Source organism: Pseudorca crassidens, chromosome 15, assembly GCF_039906515.1.
Source record: "Pseudorca crassidens isolate mPseCra1 chromosome 15, mPseCra1.hap1, whole genome shotgun sequence".
NCBI lineage: Eukaryota > Metazoa > Chordata > Mammalia > Artiodactyla > Delphinidae > Pseudorca > Pseudorca crassidens.
This window is the reverse complement of record NC_090310.1, coordinates 63,386,931-63,402,488: the sequence shown is the minus strand read 5'-3', so window position 1 is coordinate 63,402,488 and position 15,558 is coordinate 63,386,931. Positions and strand designations below refer to the sequence as shown.

General features: G+C 61.1%; 1 protein-coding gene across 2 annotated transcripts in view; it reads left to right on the top strand.

Moving 5' to 3' along the window:
- Positions 1-283: 283 nt before the first annotated feature.
- NOL4L (nucleolar protein 4 like) overlaps positions 284-15,558 on the top strand; it is a 129,675-nt gene continuing 114,400 nt past the window's right edge. For both annotated transcript variants that reach the window (XR_010935210.1, XM_067707814.1), the window contains exon 1: positions 284-681. Coding sequence is in view for 1 of the 2 variants with exons in the window: in XM_067707814.1 (XP_067563915.1) it covers positions 361-681 (321 nt within the window). In the remaining variant the exon portion in view is untranslated. The remainder of the gene's footprint in view (positions 682-15,558) is intronic.

Below are 15,558 nucleotides of genomic sequence, written 5' to 3'. Positions count from 1 at the left end.
CCCGCCTCCCGCCTCCCCCGGCCGCCCGCGGGGCGGCCCGCCCCCTCTGCACCTCCGGGCCCGGAGCTGCCTCCATCGCTCCTGCATCCCGGCCGGGGGGGAGGAGGAGGCGGAGCAGGAGGCGAGCCGGAGCCGCCGCCGCCAACGCCGCCGCCGCCGCCGCCGCCGCCGCCCGAGCAGGACAGAGCGCGCCGCAGCCCCGCGCGTCCGGCCGCCGCCCGTGCCCATCAAGCAGCCGCGCCGGAGCTACACCGCGGGACAGCCCGGGCCGCGGCGCACCCCGGCTCGGCCCAGCCCAGTCCCGGCACCGGGCGGCCCGGCGGCCGGCCCGCCCCCGAGGGCGCCGGGCGCGCCGGGAGGATGCCGAAACCGACGCTGCTGCTGCGCGGGGGCTGGGAGCGCGAGCGCAGCCCCGGGGACTCGGAGCTGGGCCGCCAGTTCCGGGACTGGTGCCTGCGCACCTACGGCGACTCGGCCAAAACCAAGACGGTGACACGCAGCAAATACCAGCGGATCGCCGAGGTCCTGCAGGGCGGCGGCGGGACCGGCGCGGGCAGCGGCCCGGCAGCCGGCGAGAAAGGCAAGTTCCAGTTCTGGGTGCGCTCCAAGGGCTTCCGCCTGGGCAGCGGCCGGGAACCCAAGATGGGCCAAGTGGTGTATGTGCCGGTCAAGACGGGCTCGGTGAGTGCGCGCGCGGCGGCCGCGGGCCGGTCCCACCGCGGGGCTCGGGGCGGGCGGGGGCGGGGTGGGGGTGTGGATGTGTGTCCGAACGTGTGTCCCTGAGGTTGTCCCTGGGTCTGGCCCTCCCGAGGCGCACGCGTCCCTGCTCACCCGCCAGCCCCAGCCAGCCCGGGCAGCGCTCCGGGTTCGGGGCGTCCCTGCCCCCCTCTGCGCTGCTGCCCGGGCCGTGCCGGGCGGGCTGTCCCGGGCTGCTCACCCCAGCATGTTCCGTTCTCCCGTCCCCTCCCCCCGCCAGCAGGCGGCTGCTCAGAAGCCCGAGCCTCCCCCCGCCCGCCCCGGGGCTGCCTGTCCCGGGCGCCTCGCGCTCCCGCCCCCGGGCCGGCTGGGCGGTGTGGTGTGTGTGTGTGTGTCTGTCTGTGTGTGTGTGTGCGTGTGTATGTGTGTGTGGAGGGTGGTGCCGCGAGGGCGGGGGGGCAGGGACAGCCACGGGACGGGGAGTCAGCTCGGCTTCCCAGCGCCAGGGGAGGGGGCCCGCCCGGGCACTGTCTACCCGACCCCACCCGGGGCTGGCCCGGGGAGGGGCAGCCCGAGCCGCAGCCTGGCGCAGGAGCAGCCTCCCGCGGGTGGGTGGGGCGCCCCCTCCGCCCCCCGGGCCCCTCGCTCCCCCCTCTCTGGGACGGGGGCGGCCTGACCTATCCATCCCCTCCCCTCCCCCGTCCCCGGGGCCGGCCCGGTCCGGGCGGGGTGGCGTGGGGGAGGGGACGGGGAACCGCAGCCGCCGACAGGGAGGAGGCGGGCGGCCGGGCGGGGGCGTCCCCTCCGGCCCGGGGCGCCCTGGAGAGGGCGTGCGGCGTGGGCCCCGCGGCTCCCCCGCCGGGACCTCATTGTTCTGCAGCGGGTGGGGGCTGGGGGGGCCGCTGCTCCCGGGGTGCTGCTGAGCTTTGAACTTTCCGTCGCGGAGACCCTCCATTAGTGCGTTCAGCCCCTGGCCCGGCCGGGCCAGGCCAGCCTCCCTCCCTGCCCCCCTCGCTCCCTCCCCGGCCTCGCCCGGCCCGAGCGAGCGAGCGGGGCCGCCCCGCGCCGGCCTCCCTCCCTTCCTCGCTCCCCCGCTCCCCGCTCCGTGCTCCTCCCCCGTCCGGCCCGCCCGCCCTGCGCTCAGCCCAGTCCCCGGCCGGAGCGGGCTCTTCACACACAATTGATTCGGTCGTTACGAAAAGTGCACTTGTCCCCTCCCCCTCCCCCTCCGGCAGCCGCCCGGGCCAGGCCCGCGGGGTGAGGGGGCTGAGAGGGAGGGAGGCGGGAGCCGGGGAGCGGATCCGGAGGCGCCTCCCCCCTCGCCCAGGGGACGGGGCTGCAGGCCGCGGGGAGTGGGGAGCCGTGAGCGCAGAGGGCGGGCGGCCCATCTGCGAGGAGCGCTGATAACCGCGCCGCTGCCGCTGCGGCCGCCAGCGGCCCATCTGCGCCGCTGCCGCCTCTGGCCGGACACAGAGCAGGGGGCCGGGCCGAGGGGCGCGCTGGGGCCGGATTCCCCGGGGGAAGGCTGGGGTAGTGTCCCACCCTGAGCGAGTCGGGGACCTTCCAGCCTAAATCAGTGCTCTCTGCCAAACGCGGGGAGTCTGGGTCATTGTCCCCCCTCCCCCGATCGAGTCAGGGACCCCTCCCCGAGCCCAAATTGGTGCCCACTCTGCCACCCGGGGAGTAGGGGTCATTGCCTCTCCCCAGGTCAGCCCTCCCCACTCTGCCAGTTGCTAACCCCCCTCGGTTCTCCTCCATCTTGGGCTAGTGCCCCCAGCCTAAGAGTGGTTTTTCGAGGTCAGTGACCCACCAGATGGTTGGCTTGGTCCACACCCCCTACCCTGGGTCATTGCCCTCAGCCATCCCAGCTTCCCAGGTCAGTTCGTGCCCCTCAGCCCCATCCCATCCTGGTTATCCCTCCCCAGGGAGCTGGGAGTCTTGGCCCAACCTCCTTCTTGCCTGAGGCAGGAGCCCCCACTCCACCCGCTCCTGGAGTTGGGAGGGCAGGTGACCCTCAGACAGGGCAGCTAGCTCACCAGTTCTCTGAGCTGGTCGACCTCTCCCCTAGGGAGTGGGCATCATAGGGCCGTCAGTCCCCCTACCCCCTTAGCCACAGAGCTGTCAAGGCGGAGCAAGTGAACATACACCCACCCAGGCCACATGCAGAAATTGGGTGCTAGGCCTGGGCCCCAGGTCCTGCCAGCCTTCGGATCCTCCGTGAGGCCCACGCCGACCCGCTTTGCTTGGCAACAGGGGCCTTGAAAGACTCCACCCTAGCTCCCAGACCAATAATAAGCCCTCCCAAGGGACCACCTGCCTGGGAGGCAGAGAAAGGGAACCCAGGCCTCCCTGCCCAGGCTGCCAGGGGGACGACAAACACAACAGACGTGCCCTCCTGTGACAGCCCGCCCCTCAAGCTACCCACGCCCACCTGCCTGGCCTGCTGGTCCCCAGGGAGCCCGTTAGTTACCTGCACTCGCCCAGTCAGCCGGAGCCAGCCTCAGGAGATGCCCTGAATCCTGCCACCCCCAGCTCCAAGTACCTTCCTGGGGCTCAGTTATTATTTTTACATTTCCATTTTCCTTTTCACTGATCTAAGAGGGACAGATCCTGCTGGGAATTCTGGGGCAGCCATGGACTCTTCCCGGGAGGAGCTGAATGGGACCTTCTTTGAAAGGTGCAAAGGATATCCCCTACCTTTGCTGGCTTTTACACACACACACAGAGTAAAGTTATCATTGCCTCTGGTGGCAGTTGGGAGATATCCTGTAGTTTTGTCCTGGGTGGGTTTTTGTGAAGGTCATTGGGCCACAAACCTTTGTCTGAGACATTTGTTTGGCATCCACAGGCGTTCTGGGGGCACTGGGGCATTGGAGAGGGTTGGACTCAGAGCCTGCTCCCTGGGCACCCAGCTGCTGGGGGTGGGGGTGGGCATAGCTCAGGATCTGATCAAGAAGCCCATGGAGGCTCCAAGGGAGGGCAGGCGGGGAGGCAGAGCAATTTCGGCCAAGAGGGGGTATGGGAGTTGTGTCATGCAGCCGCGGAACGAGGGCCCCCTGCGCCCCTGCGTCGGCTCAGTTCCCCAGGGTGGCCATGGTATGTCATCTCCCTTCCATGTTGCTCTCTGGCTGCCCCCTGCGTGGGCCCCCTTTCCTCTTCCCACAGCCATATGTGGTGCTGCGGTTGGGGCCCTTCCGAGTCCCGGCCGTGGAGGGTCAATGATCTGACACCACTTGTCCCGTCCCATCTGGCCCTGAGCTTTTCTGGGTGTGTGTGACAAAGGCTTAATCTGTCCGGACGGGCCCAGGGCGGAGAGCAGGGCGCGGGGAATTACACTCTGCGGGGCCTCCTGCAGCTGGGGCCTGCTTGGGGGGCGGGGCGGGGCGGGGCGGGGGTCGAGCAGAAGCCAGGGCATGGTGGTGGTGGGGGGGAGGCAAGTTGGTCTTCGGTTTGCAGGTTGTCACAGGAAATAGATGTGGAGGCGGAGGGCTGAGGGGAGGAGGGCGGAGTCCTCCACCGGGCAGCACGGGGCGCTCCTGGGGACAAGATCTTTCTGTGACAAGAGCCAGCCGGGCCTCCTGACTGGGCAAAGCCTGGTTAGGATTTATTATTTCTTGCGTTTGGCCTGTTCTGGCCTCTGTGGCTGCCAAGCCTGGGGGCGGGTGGGAAGCAAACCCTTTGCCAATGAGACCCTCCGATTCCATTCCAGCCTCAGCCCAAAAGTGAACCAACCCCTTTCCTTTTCCTCTGGTCTCTGAACGAGGCTGTCCCGGCGCCTGCAAGGGCCACAGGTTATGTCTGGGGAGGGGCCCCGGGCCATCTGTCAACTCCCAGGACCAGAGAGCCCTCAGGCTCCTTGGAGATAGATGTTCTCAGCCCAACTCTACCATCTTCCGGATGGGAAAACTGAGGCCCTGAGAGGGGAAGTTTCCGTTGGTGGGGAGCTGGGCCTGGAACGCAGATCTCTGCGCTCCACTGAGGCTTCTCCATGGGCCCATCACATGCCAGGAATCCCCCCATTAGAGCCCCGTCCCCCGAGGGGGAAACGCCAGATTGCCAAACTCCACTCTCAGCACTGGGCTTTTGCGAGCCAGACCCCAGGTGTTCCGCTGGCCAAATTGACTAATGGTGGTCTTTTCCCAGTTTGCAGACAATGTTCATTTAGTGGAGAGCATTTTCACAGTCTTCAGCTTTTCTCCCCAGAGCTTTTGTGTAAACCTTTGGCACCTGCGGCCGCTGGTCTGGGCAGGAAATGGCCTCTGACTTAGCACAACATAATATATGCTGTGACCTTCGGTTGAATACCTCAGTATTTCCTACTTTTCTCTAAATTGTCACCATAGTGACCCTTTCTGAGTCACCTACCGTGTGTCTGTCCCTGTGCGTCAGGTTCTCACAGCGGCCCAGAGGTCCCTGCCATCCTTCAGATGAGTAAACTGAGGCTTAGGGAGGTTTAGAACTTCCCTGAGTCCTCACAGGGCACGCTGAGCTTGCGTGCCGTCTGTACACCCCTCTTTTCTGACCCTCTCTGGTTGTCTTACAGCCTCATCTGGTTCACAGGGCTTTTCGTGACAAGCTTTCAGTCCATTACACCCTAACCTGAATTAGTGCAGAAGAATCCTCTAGTCAAGATGTGTGTGATCACAGGCAGGTACTTAAGGCAGGATTGGCTCAGTGTATGGTGTCTGGGACTTGCCTGGGGTGCGAAAGGATGGGTATGGGGTGAGGAGAAGGGAGGAAGCCTCTGCTGTCCTGGGTCCTGGGGGCTTTCAGGGAGAAGGTTGGCAATGACACGGACCCTGTTTGGATTTCTCATGAATGGCAGAAGTGGGCTATTTTGTTAATTAGCCTCAGTGATGTGGGTGAATGTGGTCTTGGGGTCTCTGTGGGGGCGGGGCCGCAGTTTGGAGCCTGAGTGATTGCTGGTGGATCAGGCTCTGCCTTCCCGGGGCGTCTCCTCCGGATCCTGGGTCACTTTCTGCTGGTGGTGGGGGCAGCATGCCCCGCTCGTCCTTGGGCGAGGCCTGGCGTGAACATTCTCTCCTTCACTACAGGCTGCCTTCCCATCCCTGAGCGTCTGGGAGTCAGGAGGTCCAATTGGGACCCTAAAAACCCTGCTGGGAGGATGGGAGGTGGGGGGCCTGTGGCTGGGGCTGCCCAGGGACAAAGGTCAAGGGTCCAACCCAGCCTCAGGCAAACCTGGGCTTCTCCAAGCTGGCTCTTAACTTAGAGGTTGTGGGACTGATTGAGTACCATGCACATGCACGTGCATTCCTGGGCTACAGCATGTGTGCGCACGTGGGTGTGCATGCAGGAGTGTGGCTGTGTGGGCCTGAGTGTGCCTGTGCCTGTCCATGTGCAGGCTGGGGACGCTTGTGGGCCCGGGGCAGTGTGTGTGTGTGTGTGTGTACAGGTGGAGGGGGACTGCATGCTTGTGAGTGTGTGTGATTGTGAGCGGCTGTGTTGGCAGATGTGCAAGCACCTGGGTTGTGGGCATTGGCAGACCACGAGCGTGCGTGTGCGTGCCACATGTTCAGGATCCTATTGAAAAGCATCCTGTCCTTTGGCAGTGACGAGCTGACGGGGTGTCCTTCATCACAACCAAGTCAGCCGGAGCTGCTGGCCTGGCCCCGTGCTGCTCCTGGGGTCTCAGCAGCTGCTGAAGCGTAGTGTGAGGGACGGAGTGGACACGAGAGGTGGTGCCACGTCCCTGTCCCCGCGATAGTGGCTGAAGCACCTCCTTGTTTCCAGCAGCTGTCCTCCTCCTTCCCCGCCACCCCGCCACTCTCTGCCCAACAAGGGCAGCAGGTAAAACTTGTGACCTCTGCCATTGTGGCACTTACCGAGCCGAAAGCTAAGCTCCATGGGGGGCAGGGTGGGAGAGAGGCTTCTGAACTTGAAGTGAGGGGGCCAGGACCGATCCTAACACACCCACTTTCTTGCCATGTGACCTCGGGCAAATAGCTTGCTTGACCTCTCCAAGTCTCAGTTTACTCATCTGGAAAATGGGCTCCAAAGCCCCACTTCCAAGAGGCTTGGCAAACTGGAAAAGGTTCTGTTGTCATTTCAGGAGGTCACTCCGCCAACCTCTGTCAAAGCCAGGCCTGGGCCCTAGGCCCCAAAACAGAAGAAGGAGCCAAAGGCAGCTGGGAGAGGGCCCACCAAGGCGGGTGGCTTGTCAGAACAAGGACTTCTGAGTCCACTTTCTGCCCCTGGCCCACCCTGACATAGAGAAGAGGTGAAGGGCTTGGGGTGTCAAGCCACAGGGTCCTGGGTACAAATCCCAGCTCTGCTCTTGCACCTGTTTGGCCTTAGGACCTATCAGCTCCATTTTACAGATGAGAAAACTGCCTTCCTCCTAAGACTGGTATAAAGATGAATGCATTAATGCGTATAGAGCCTTAAGAAGGTAGCACGTCTTACAACATGTTAGTTGTTATGTGATCTTACTGAGCCTCAGTTTCCTCATCTGGATTATGGGGATGGAGATGAAATGTCATGGATATTAAGTGGGATAACGGAAGTAAAGCCCCCAGCCAAATCCCTGGCATGTAGTTGGTGGGAAGCAACTATTGGTTCCTTAGAGATTGTGTCTGGGTTATTTCTGTGTCTCCAGTGCCACTGGGGGCCTGGTTAATGTTGTACTGAATTACACAGAACACCAGCGAAGTCTTCGTGAGGGCCATAGGTGTGGCATGAGCCCCCAGGGCTGGGAACTTGAAGGCTCAGGGTCCCTCTCTGCCCCGGCTGGCTCCTGCCCTGCTCTGAGCCTCAGTTTCCCTAGTCATTGCACAGTGAAGCCTCCTGTGGCCCCTCCTGCCTTTGAATCTCTTCCTGGTGCTGGGGTTGTCCAATCCCAGAGCTTAAGGAGGGGTGCTGGAGAGGTGAGAGTGGGGGCTTTACGCAGGCCTGGAGGCACTCGCCAGGTGGGAAGGTGGAAGGGTGAGCTGCCCAGAGGCTTCTCACCACCCGACGGCCCCCACACACCCCCGCCCCAGTCCCTGGCCGGGAGCCTGAGCTCCGGGCTCTGGGCTCTTCCAGAGAACACAGTGAGGCTGGTGTAATGACTGCCCCCCTGGGGCAGGGGTCTGAGCATATCTCATGTTCTCAAGCCCCTGCCATGTGCCAGACACTCTATTTCATTTAATCTCCCCTGGATTCTGTGAGGTAGATGAGAACTTGGCATCAGAGAGGCCAGGGAACCTCCCCAAGCACCACAGTGAGCAAGTGGCAGGGCCTGGGTCCCGTGGCTCTTTGACCCTCTGAGACCCGGGGCACGGAGGTAGGGGCCCACAGGTGCCCTGGCTCTCCCCACCTCCCCACCCCAGGCTCACGGTGGCCCCTCATCTGAGGACACCCTACAAAAGCTTCCCAGAGCTCGAGGTAGCCCTCTTACCTGTCCGGACCCAGCCTGGTGGGAGACAGATGCCACCCCTCCCCGTCGCCCACACCTTCACCCTCTCACCTCAACTGCAGCTACGGGCCCAGCCTGCCCTGGGCAGGCTGCAGGGGGCGGGGAGAGAGAGCAGTTGTCCTCTCCCCACAAGGTCAACGACTCTGGCAGCATCCAGTCCTCCCGGCCACCCTGGTACTCCAGGTTCCTCAGCCTCAGATGGAGGGACTAAGGCCAAATGCAAAGGAGGGAGCTCCAGGTCCCACAGAGCACCAGGGCTGAGGGTGAGCCCATCTGGTTCCAAAGCTGGGGGTCATTCATTCATTCATTCATTCGCTCACTCGCTCGCTCATTTGCTCCTTTCACCACCCTCCGCATCACAGTGGCTCCAACCTTCTCTGGCTCAGGCCACACCTGGGCATCATTTTGGACTCTCTTCTCTTACCACCCCTCCCTCCCCATCCAACCATTTGCAGATTCTGTTGGTTCCACCTTCAAAATACAACTCAAATTTTACTTTCTCACCACCTCCACTGCCTCCAGCCTCGTCCAAGCCTGGAGGTGCGTCAGCCTCCCCACTGGGACCCCTGTGTCCACTCTGCCCCCCTGTAATCCCCTGTGGCTCACACAACCAGCAAATCAGCAAAAGCAAAAAGCAAATCAGATTCTCTCCCTCCCCTGCTCAGAACCCTCTGAGATTCCCGTCTCACTCAAAGCAAGAGCCAGAGTCTTTCCTGAAACCTACAGGCCCTGCATGATCTGGCCCAGCTGCCTGCTTCCCTCACCACCTTCCACCCTCCCCTTGTTCATTCAGTGTCAGCCACACTGGCCTCCTTGCTATTCTAAAAACTACCAAACACGATCCTGCCCCAGGGCCCTTGCACTGACTGTTTCCCCAGTCTGGAACACTCTTCCCCCCAGATCTCCACATGGCTGCTCCCCTCCTCTTTCAGATCTTTGCTCAAGTGTCACCTCCTCAGAGAAGCCCTCCCTGATCACCCAGCCAGGACCACCTTAGGTTCCTTGGACCCTCTCTCTTTCTACTTAATTTTCTCTATAGCCCTTACCACCCTCTGACATTGTGGATGTATTTTACTAGTTTATATATTTAGTATCTTTCTCCCCACAAGGCTGTGATCTCTGCCAGGGTAGACCAGCCTGCTTGGTTCACTGCTGTATCCCCAGGACCCAGAACAGCCCCTGCTCCTAAGGGACTCCCCACTGTGGGGGCAGCAAATGCCTTAGAGCAGGAGTCTGAGAGTCGCCCATGCCTTCTGCACTCAGAGGGCCTCAGGAGCCCCAAGGCCCAGACCCATCCTCCTGCCTGAGGGCGTCCAGGGAGTCCTCAGGGAGGCGACATTTGAGCTGGACCTTGAGGGCCAGAACAAATTGTTCGGCAAGAACAGAACACGGGGAAAGCTCACTCCAGGGGGTGGGAGTGTGAGCAAGGGCTAGGGGTGGGCCAGGTTTTGGGGGTCAGTGCAGGCTGTGTATGCTGGTGGCCGGGGCCACCTTCCTGGAGAAGCGGGCTCTGCAGAGCATTTCAGATGCGGTGGTGGGTGGGTGAATGGTCAGATCAGCTTGAGAACCACTTGGGGATCCTGAGGGGGACGAGCTGGTGAAATCACTTGGGGCCAAATGGAAGAGGAGGATCTGGAAAGCCACTCAGAGGAGCTGGTGCGTCAGAATCAAGGAGAGCTGGGAGTTCGCAGGAGGGTTTTTAAGTAGAGGGGAGAGAAGGTTAGATTCGTGTTTTAGAAGGAGTCTCGGAATGCTAGATGTGGCAAGAGGGAGACGTGTTACAGAGAAGGAAAAACAGGAGGCTGGGAAGTAGGTGCGGAGAGAGAAGGCCGGCCTGGGGCGAAGAGGAGGGGCTGGTTCCTTGGTAGGACAAGAGGTTGAGTGTCCGGGGCTGGATGACATGGGGAGGGGAGAGGGGGGCGAGGGAAGCTTGATGGTTGGTAGTCACAGTTGACCCAGTATTCTTGGGTGGAAAGAGAGGCGTTTAGGAAACGAGGAAGGCAGGCAGACACACACATCTGGGGTGATGGCCCAGGGGCAGGGTCCAGTGGGCGGAACCCAAGAGCTGTCCCCAAGGCTGGTAGCATGTGGCAGTGAGAGGCCATGGAGGAGACCTGGTGACTCAGGTCTCAGTGGGGCCAGCTCGGGAGTCATCACGTTCACGGGGCCCCCTTCCCAGCTTGGAGCCCTCCCCGCCCCGGCTGGGACCCGATGCAGCCTCCCGGGAGGCCTGTGCTCGGTGGATGACTCATCGTTTTCTCGGCATCCCCAGGCTGAGGAAATGTTCAAGGAGACATGGGGCCCTTCCTTTGGCAGGCCAGGCCCTGACTGGATGCTGGCGGGTCGAGAAAAACACACTCGGCCTCAGGCCTTGTCTGAGAGCATCCTGAGTGCGTGTCTCCAGGAGCCCCTGGCTTCCACAATCGCACGCATTCTCCACTGCCCTGGGAGGCCGTCCTGACCCCATTCTACAGGTCAGTGAACCAAGGCACAGCCTCTGCTGGGCACCCGGCTAAGTCATCACTTGGTACTTCAGTTTCTTCATCTGAAAAATGGGTCTGATGATTGGCCCTCCCCTATAGGGTTGTTGGGAAAAACTGAAGGAGGGGATCATGTGACGCTCAAGTAGTGGGGTTGTCATTTTCATGAGGATGGGGAGAGGGGTCCGCCCAGGCTACAGGAGCTCCCTACTGGGTAGAGCAGCCATAGGGAAGGCCACAGGCTAACATAGCCAAAAACAGACCTGCGTTTGGATCCCAGCGCTGCCACAAGCCCCTGGTTCTGGACAAATGGCTTGCCTGCTCTGATCCCCCGACCGCTTGTATATAAGCGGGTGATGACCCACACCCTGGGAGGTAGTTGGGAAGATGACACAACACCAAGCCTGACAAACAGGCCACCAAGTAGGGGCTGTGGCTCCATCTCAGGGTCCCTCAGAGGATTCCCCCCACGCCAGCGTGAAGATCCCCAAACCAGACAGCTGTTAACCTCCCAAGGGTGCTTCAAGCCCAGACCAAGAGGGAGAGGGGAGGGGAGGCAGCTCAGAGAGTTCAGGCTAGGAAACTCCCTGGGGGATGGGGTCTCTCTGGGAGATCTGGGGGCTGGGACAGGAGCAGAGCGAGGGGCAAAGGATTTTGTGTTGAATGTAAGGCCCCTATAGGTCAGCAGAGGAGTACAGGGTGTGGAGGTAGGGCCTGGGTCCAGGCTCTGCCATTTACTGCTGTGCAGTCTTGGGCAGGTCACTTCCCCTCTCTGAGCCTCAGTTTCCTCATCAGTAAAATGGGGTGATAATAGCTGTGGCTTCACTTATATCCTCCTTCTATACTGTGTTCTACAGTGTGTATATACGCGATACTGTATACTATATTTTATAATCTAGAAGCATCTGTACAGGGCGTGGCCATAATAAAGCCCTCAATAAAAGAGAGCTATAATTAGGATTACGATTGTGAGCCAATCAATAACCCGCGAATCTGTGACAAGGCCATTCAAGCCGTGCTGCTGAGTTGGGCTTTGGAGTTCAGACTGGCCCCAGGTTTGCACTGAGCTGTGACTCACTAGCTGGATGACCTTGAACCAAGTTGCTCTCTGAACCTCAGTTTCCTCCTCTGTAAAATTGGCTCAGTAGTATTCCCCATCTCACAGGGTTGCTGTGGGCAAGTGAAGAGAGACTCCACGTCAAGTTCTCAGCACAGGAAGCAGGAGCTTTTCTGTGCTTGCCCCTGTGACGTGGCCAGTGGCAATTAGAGCTAGGGATTGGGGTCTGGGGCAGGGCCAGTGGATGCTGGAGCAGAGAGGTACAGAAGAGGGAGAGGACAGAGGCAGAAAGGAATGTGCAGGGAACCGGAGGGGAGGACTTCTAGGAGGAGGGCTGGTCAGCTGGGTCTGCCCCGAGGATTAACAACCCCCCCGCCCCCAGATCTGGATGAGAGAAGGCTTTGATGGAAGCCAGAGGGCAGAGGGAAGGTGCCGAGCCAAAGCAGGTGGGAAGGAGAGACCAGAAGTCTTGCCGGTCCAGTCAGCAGTTGGCTTTCAGGAAATGAGGGTGAGAGGGGCCGTGGGCTTCCCCGAGTCTAGGCTGCCTATTATGGGACTAAGAGTGGGTGTGCTCCCCAGGGTAGGGAACCCTGGGTTCAAATCCTGTCTTACCAACCAGCTGTGCAACTTGGATGCATCTCAACCTCTCTGAGCCTCCATTTCCACATCTGTAAAATGGGGATAGTGATATCAACTACCTTTTAGGGTTGTCGTGGTGATCATTTGAGATACATTCTCAGTCAGTGCCTGCTGCTGAGCAGAAACAATGACAGTCATGACACAGCTAGTATTTGTTGAGCGCTTGTGAAATGCCAGGCACGCTGCTAAACACATGCACATGCCTCCATGTGCTTGTCCAAACATGGCTACCGTTATGATCCTCATCTTTTTTTAAAAAAATTAATTAATTAATTATTTTTTGGCTGGGTTGGCTCTTCGTTGCTGTGCACGGGCTTTCTCTAGTTACGGCGAGAGGGGGGCTACTCTTTGTTGTGGTGCGCGGGCTTCTTACTGAGGTGGCTTCTCTTGTTGCGGAGCACGGTCTCGAGGTGCACGGGCTTCAGTAGTTGTGGCTTGCGGGCTCTAGAGCGCAGACTCAGTAGTTGTGGTGCACGGGCTTAGTTGCTCCGCGGCATGTGGGATCTTCCCGGATCAAGTCTCGAACCTGCATCCCCTGCATTGGCAGGCGAATTCTTAACCACTGCGCCACCAGGGAAGCCCCGGGCAGGCGGGTTTTTAACCACTGCGCCACCAGGGAAGTCCCATGATCCTCATCTTGCTGATGAGGATGTTGAGGCTCAGAGAGGTTAAGTAACATGCCTGAGGCCACACAGCTGGCAAGAGGCAGAGCAGGGACTTGAGCCCATGCGGTGGAGAAGTGTTGTGTCCTTTACTCCCTAAATCACCCATCCTCTTTGACAGTAAGATGAGGATCATGAGGTCCCCTGTGGTATTACACGGACTTGGACAGTGGCTCTTCCCAGGATGGGGAGGCAGGCGTGAGTCTGTCTGGCAGAGTGTCCCGACTCTGGAACACATTGCTTAGGCGCAAATGGGATCTACTGGTAGAGTTGACCCTCGGGGGTCACCGGGGGATTCTGTGGTTCGGGGAGGGCCAGGTTGCGGCATGGAACCCCACGGCCAGCCGGCCAGCGCGCTGCACCCAGCTCAGGCTGGGGAGCTTTGTGCCCACCAGTACGACACAAGGCGTGGCTCAACGACCAGGTCACAGGCAGCTGCCAGCAGCCCCGAGAAGGTATGGGTGGCCAGTGCCTGGCCTGGGCGGCACCCACGGAGGCTTGGGAGGAACTCGGGAGGGCTCTTACGAGGAGGTAAGCCATGAAACAGCAGAGGAGGGGATGGGGCCTCCCAGGATGGGGAAGGGGCGCTGTGGACAAAGGAGTACAAGAGAAGTTTGTTTTTAAGGTAATACACGCACCTGACTTAACGCAACAGCCACCAAACAGCAGCCTCCAAATAGCGAGAAGTGCCCAGCCCGCCCCCCACCTAGTTCCCCTGCCCACAGGGGTCCAGCCCGCCCCCCACCTAGTTCCCCTGCCCACAGGGGCCCAGCCCGCCCCCCACCTAGTTCCCCTGCCCACAGGGGTCCAGCCCGCCCCCCACCTAGTTCCCCTGCCCACAGGGGTCCAGCCCACCCTCCACCTAGTTCCCCTGCCCACAGGGGTCCAGCCCACCCTCCACCTAGTTCCCCTGCCCACAGGGGCCCAGCCCGCCCCCCACCTAGTTCCCCTGCCAACAGGGGCCCAGCCCGCCCCCACCTAGTTCCTCTGCCCGCCCCCACCTAGTTCCCCTGCCCACAGGGGTCCAGCCCGCCCCCCACCTAGTTCCCCTGCCCACAGGGGTCCAGCCCGCCCCCCACCTAGTTCCCCTGCCCACAGGGGTCCAGCCCGCCCCCCACCTAGTTCCCCTGCCCACAGGGGTCCAGCCCGCCCCCCACCTAGTTCCCCTGCCCACAGGGGTCCAGCCCGCCCCCCACCTAGTTCCCCTGCCCACAGGGGTCCAGCCCGCCCCCCACCTAGTTCCCCTGCCCACGGTCCCAGCCCGCCCCCCACCTAGTTCCCCTGCCCACAGGGGTCCAGCCCGCCCACCACTTAGTTCCCCTGCCCACAGGGATCCAGCCCGCCCTCCACCTAGTTCCCCTGCCCACAGGGGCCCAGCCCGCCCCCCACCTAGTTCCCCTGCCCACAGGGGTCCAGCCCACCCTCACCTAGTTCCCCTGCCCACAGGGGTCCAGCCCGCCCCCCACCTAGTTCCCCTGCCCACAGGGGTCCAGCCCGCCCCCCACCTAGTTCCCCTGCCCACAGGGGTCCAGCCCACCCTCCACCTAGTTCCCCTGCCCACAGGGGTCCAGCCCACCCACCACCTAGTTCCCCTGCCCACAGGGGTCCAGCCCGCCCCCCACCTAGTTCCCCTGCCCACAGGGGTCCAGTCCCTTATGTGTCTTCCCTGATACACTTGGGTCTGGAGCTGGCCTACCTGGATTTGAATCCTCGACCCGCCATATACTCGCTGTGTGACTTGGGCAAGTTACTCCACCTCTCTGTGCCTCGGTTTCTACATGTAAAAAGTGGGGGTAATAGGAACTGCTTCTCTGGACTGTTGTGAGGACCAGGGCTCCTAAAGCCTAGTGGAGGGCAGGGCCCATGCCTGAGTGCTCCGGGAGCACGGGCTCTCTCTGCTGCTGTTGCTGTTACTATTGCCGCTGTGATCACTTGTGCAAGTGTAGTTGTGCACACTGGGTGTGCAGTTTAAATGCCCAGCTCCCCTGGCAGGTCCTGAAGGTCAGTTTTCATCACTTCTGCCCATTTCAGAAGAGGCAGAGGTGAGAGGTCAGCCCAGAGGTCATCCCAATGGTCCCGCATATTGAGACAGGCCTCTGATGTGGAGGGACTTTATGTCATCGGCTGGACCCCCCGAACTAGCCACCGACCCATGCAGGGCTTGTGGTTCGGGGACTCCATCTCCTGCCCCTGTGCTGGGGACATGAGGTGGCGGCGGGGACAGGAAGGATGAAGGGGCTGTGGAGAGAGCCCTGGGCCAGGCTCCAGAAGATGGGGATTCTGCCACTTCTCACCCCTAAGGTTCTTGAAAAAGTTCCCAGCTCCAAGCCTTGGTTTCCTTATCAGGAAGGTGGTACCAGGCTGTGGTGAGGAGCCAGGGCAATGCCTCAGATGTGATGGACCATTGGGCTGTTGATAAGAACCCCACCTTCAGGTTTCTGCCTGCAGGGGATTTACAAGTGAGTTGATGGTGTCATTGGCAAGATCCAAATTTGGGAGGTATTAAAGTTCTGCTTAGTAGCTGAGTGACCTTGGGGAAGTTAATTAACTCTCTGGGCCTCAGTTTCCTCCTCTGTAGAATGGGCATAGCAATAGAACCTGCTCTGTGGG